This window comes from Tachysurus fulvidraco, chromosome 12 (genome assembly GCF_022655615.1).
Source record: "Tachysurus fulvidraco isolate hzauxx_2018 chromosome 12, HZAU_PFXX_2.0, whole genome shotgun sequence".
Classification (NCBI taxonomy): Eukaryota; Metazoa; Chordata; class Actinopteri; order Siluriformes; family Bagridae; genus Tachysurus; species Tachysurus fulvidraco.
Genome location: NC_062529.1, coordinates 23590753 through 23595752, shown reverse-complemented (window position 1 = coordinate 23595752; position 5000 = coordinate 23590753). Strand labels below are relative to the sequence as shown.

General features: G+C 45.1%; 1 protein-coding gene across 4 annotated transcripts in view; it reads left to right on the top strand.

Moving 5' to 3' along the window:
* Positions 1 to 5000, top strand: part of arhgef33 (Rho guanine nucleotide exchange factor (GEF) 33) — a 14777-nt gene that overhangs the window by 1426 nt on the left and 8351 nt on the right. For 3 of the 4 annotated variants that reach the window (XM_047821959.1, XM_027143700.2, XM_027143703.2), the window contains exons 2-9: positions 291 to 328; positions 1072 to 1251; positions 1360 to 1457; positions 3084 to 3193; positions 3308 to 3412; positions 3676 to 3802; positions 3885 to 4017; positions 4911 to 5000. The exon at positions 4911 to 5000 is cut by the window's right edge and continues 6 nt beyond it. In XM_047821959.1, the coding sequence (XP_047677915.1) occupies positions 291 to 328; positions 1072 to 1251; positions 1360 to 1457; positions 3084 to 3193; positions 3308 to 3412; positions 3676 to 3802; positions 3885 to 4017; positions 4911 to 5000 (881 nt within the window). The remainder of the gene's footprint in view (positions 1 to 290; positions 329 to 1071; positions 1252 to 1359; positions 1458 to 3083; positions 3194 to 3307; positions 3413 to 3675; positions 3803 to 3884; positions 4018 to 4910) is intronic. The other variant, XM_027143702.2, reaches the window with a different exon arrangement.

The window sequence follows — 5000 nt, the reverse complement described above, 5'->3', positions numbered from 1 at the left end:
TGAAAAACATCATGTAAATTGTTAGACGTTCCTACAAACGTTTACACCGTACGTCAAAGCGATTCTTAATATCTTTGTCCGGGAAAGTTTTCTGCACAAGTTATCATTACGATGTCGTACGTTTGTAGAACGTTGCAGCAATGCTATTTTTTAAAACCTTCTACAAATCAAATGCAGATGGGATGAAGCTGGGATTTCTGCCTTTATTAAGACCTTCATGTGGAAAGCATTCCGACGGCAGTCTGGACATTTAAATGAGTTGTAAACATTTTCTTTTATCTTCCATGCAGATGCACATATGGATGATCCAGACTTACACATGGTTCAGGTAGAATGTTTATTTATTTATTTATTTTTAAGTAACTCTCTCTCACACACACAATGAGTCTCTCTCTCTTTCTCTCTCATGATGAGTCTCTCTTTCTCGCTCTCTCATGATAAGTCTCTTTCTCTCTCTCATGATGAGTCTCTCTGCTGACTTTCACATGATCATGTGCTTAATTTTGTGTGTGTGTGTGTGTGTGTGTGTGTGTGTGTGTGTGTGTGTGTTGCAAGAAAGATGACCTTGTAGGATAGCGGATGAATGTAAAATGTAAACTTATCCTCAAGTCCAAGGTCACTGAAGAAAGACAGACAGACAGACAGACAGACAGACAGACAGACACACACACACACACACACACACACACACACACACACACACACACACACACACACACACAGCGCAAAAATGTGCTCAAATCCAAATCCAGCTCAAAAAATCTTGACCCGAAGGTTGGCCGAGCCTTAATTTTATTAAGTAACTGATTTGGTGAATAAAGTCAAACAAACCACTGTGTACATTTCACTAGACTTTTAGATTTTGTTCATTTAGATTTTTATACAGGAAATTATACTTGATAAATATTACTTTATATTACAATATTTTCACTTTTAAAGTTTCCATATTTCTATGTACTGTCTATAGGGGTACATCATTTTGAGCAGTCCACCTTCAATAGTGTCCCGAATCTACGTCACTAGTCTGTATATCTGATCCCTTATAGATTTTTGTGTTTGTCCAAATTTAAGCCTCCCGCATTACAGTTGCAGGCCCTGTGGGCGGAGCTTAAGGCCGGACTCAGGGGTGTGGTTCAGGAGATCTCCTCCTTACAGCAAAGCAACAGCCATTTGGAGGAGAAAGTGTCCGAGTGCCAGAGAGACACGGCGGAGAAAATCCTGTCTCTGAGAAATAAGCTGAACACACTCCAGGTACACACACTTTAATCTGTAGTTAATGAGGCAGGTTACACACTTTACACTTAAACACAGCATTAACAAGTATGTTTGTTAAGAATTAGTATGTTGGATGTTTTGCAGGAGGACACAGGCACTGCTCTGTCTCAGATCTCTGAACTCAGCATCAGACAAAAAGAGCTACAGACAGATCTGGACCTACTGCGGAGGACACAACACAGGTAACACCCACTGTAGAGGATACAACACAGGTAACACCCACTGTAGAGGACACAACACAGGTAACACCCACTGTAGAGGATACAACACAGGTAACACCCACTGTAGAGGATACAACACAGGTAACACCCACTGTAGAGGATACAACACAGGTAACACCCACTGTAGAGGACACAACACAGGTAACACCCACTGTAGAGGACACAACACAGGTAACACCCACTGTAGAGGACACAACACAGGTAACACCCACTGTAGAGGACACAACACAGGTAACACACACTGTAGAGGACACAACACAGGTAACACCCACTGTAGAGGACACAACACAGGTAACACACACTGTAGAGGACACAACACAGGTAACACACACTGTAGAGGACACAACACAGGTAACACCCACTGTAGAGGACACAACACAGGTAACACACACTGTAGAGGACACAACACAGGTAACACCCACTGTAGAGGACACAACACAGGTAACACCCAGTGTAGAGGACACAACACAGGTAACACCCACTGTAGAGGACACAACACAGGTAACACCCACTGTAGAGGTACACAACACAGGTAACACCCACTGTAGAGGACACAACACAGGTAACACCCACTGTAGAGGACACAACACAGGTAACACACACTGCAGAGGACACAACACAGTTAACACACTGTAGAGGACACTGCACTGGTAATACACACTACAGAGGACACAACACAGGTAACACCCACTGTAGAGGACACAACACAGGTAACACCCACTGTAGAGGACACAACACAGGTAACACCCACTGTAGAGGACACAACACAGGTAACACCCACTGTAGAGGACACAACACAGGTAACACCCACTGTAGAGGACACAACACAGGTAACACCCACTGTAGAGGACACAACACAGGTAACACCCACTGTAGAGGACACAACACAGGTAACACCCACTGTAGAGGACACAACACAGGTAACACCCACTGTAGAGGACACAACACAGGTAACACCCACTGTAGAGGACACAACACAGGTAACACCCACTGTAGAGGACACAACACAGGTAACACCCACTGTAGAGGACACAACACAGGTAACACACACTGTAGAGGACACAACACAGGTAACACACACACATTGTACATTGCACAACACAGTTAACACACTGTAGTGGACACTGTACGGGTAAGACCCACTGTAGAGAATACAACACGGGTAACACCCACTGTAGAGGACACAACAGGTAACACCCACTGTAGAGGACACAACACAGGTAACACCCACTGTAGAGGACACAACACAGGTAACACACACAGTGCACATTGTGCAACACAGTAAACACACTGTAGAGGACACTGCACTGGTAATACACACTACAGAGGACACAACACAGGTAACACACACTGTAAAGGACACTGCACAGGTAATACACACTACAGAGGACACAACACAGGTAACACCCACTGTAGAGGACACTGCACTGGTAATACACACTACAGAGGACACAACACAGGTAACACCCACTGTAGAGGACACTGCACAGGTAATACACACTACAGAGGACACAACACAGGTAACACACACTAGAAATTTCAAATATTTTTTTAGCTGTAACTGATGTATCTTATTTATATTAATAGTGGAAAATTCTCCAAGGGGGAGGAGCTAGTGGAAGGCCACGCCTCTCCCTGCAGCCAAACACAACTGAAGCTTATTCAGCATTACATCAGCAGCTTGCCAAACAATCAGAGTGAGTGAAGCTCTGACCATCCTTTTACACACATTTACACTTGATCTTCTGATTAGACACACAGTGTGTGTGTGTGTGTGTGTGTGTGTGTGTGTGTGTGTGTGTGTGTGTTAGTTTCTGAACAGGGTGGCAGTGATTTCAAGACTCCCCCTAAAGCTCCACTGTGGCGGGAAAGGAGAGAGAGCCGTGACCTGACAGAACAGATCAGCCAGGACATGAGTGTGTCTCACACACACACACACACACACACACACACACACACACACACACACACACACACACTCAGTTTGTCTGTTAATATTATAAATTCACTCTATAGATGTTATATGTTATTATGGCAAAGCCATTAATTACTCATATGTATAAGTTCTAAATTTAAAGTCATACAGAAAAGTCATAATGTCCATTTAGGGTTGTTAAGCCTAAAAATGTCTAGACATTTGTTTGTGTGTGTGTGTGTGTGTGTGTGTGTGTGTGTGTAGGTCAAAGGCAGGTAGCTGCTCTGGGTCTGTTGGAGTCAGAGAGAGTTTACGTGTCATATCTGTCTCTGCTGCTGAAGGCTAACATCACCTACAATGGCTGTGAAAACTCTAACATCAAAGACAAACGGTATACACACACCCACACACACACACACACACACACACACACACGAAATTCTCATGTCACTTTCCTTATTTTTCCGCCTCAGGCTGTTCCCATCCTCCTTACGGTTTTTGATCCAGCAGCACCTGGAGCTGTTGCATCTTCTGCAAGAACGTGTGCTCAAGAGTCACTGGCAAGGCCTCATGGGAGATGTGTTTCTGAGGCTTACTAGTAAAGAGGTACTAGAGCTTTATCTTTTGTATGTCAGTTCCAGTGAAGGAGGCGTGGCTAATGTACGTCAGTCGCAGTGAAAGAGGCGTGGCTAATGTACGTCAGTCGCAGTGAAGGAGGCGTGGCTAATGTACGTCAGTCTCAGTGAAAGAGGCGTGGCTAATGTACATATCAGTCCCAGTTAAGGGGGCGTGGCTAATGTACATATCAGTCCCAGTGAAGGGGGCGTGGCTAATGTACATGTCAGTTCCAGTGAGGGAGGCGTGGCTAATGCACATGTCAGTCCCTGTGAAAGAGGCGTGGCTAATGTACGTCAGTCCCAGTGAAAGAGGCCTGGTGTATGTACATGTCAGTCCCAGTGAAGGAGGCCTGGTGTATGTACATGTCAGTCCCAGTGAAAGAGGCGTGGCTAATGCACATGTCAGTCCCAGTGAAGGAGGCGTGGCTAATGCGCATGTCAGTCCCAGTGAAGGAGGCGTGGCTAATGCGCATGTCAGTCCCAGTGAAGGAGGTGTGGCTAATGTACATGTCAGTCCCAGTGAAGGAGGCGTGGCTAATGCACATGTCAGTCCCAGTGAAGGAGGTGTGGTGTGTGTACATGTCAGTCCCAGTGAAGGAGGCGTGGCTAATGCATGTCAGTCCCAGTGAAGGGGGCATGGCTTATTTACATGTCAGTCACACTGAAGGAGGTGTGGCTAATGCACATCAGTCCCACTGAAGGAGGCGTGGCTTATGTACATGTCAGTCCCATTTGTCGCCTATGTAAGTGTCAGTGTCAATGTAAGCAACATAGCTTATGTGCATCAGTCCCCAAGAAAAAGACAGAATAAATTTTGATCCAACAATACGATAACAATGTAGATGAAAAGAGGAGTAACAGCATAACGTTTGTGTTTCACAGAGTGACTTTCTGGACAACTATGTGTCCTATTTAAAGGAGCTCCCCGAGTGTCTTTCAGCCGCCAGCTTGTTCTTAAAGCCTGTTGGCCTG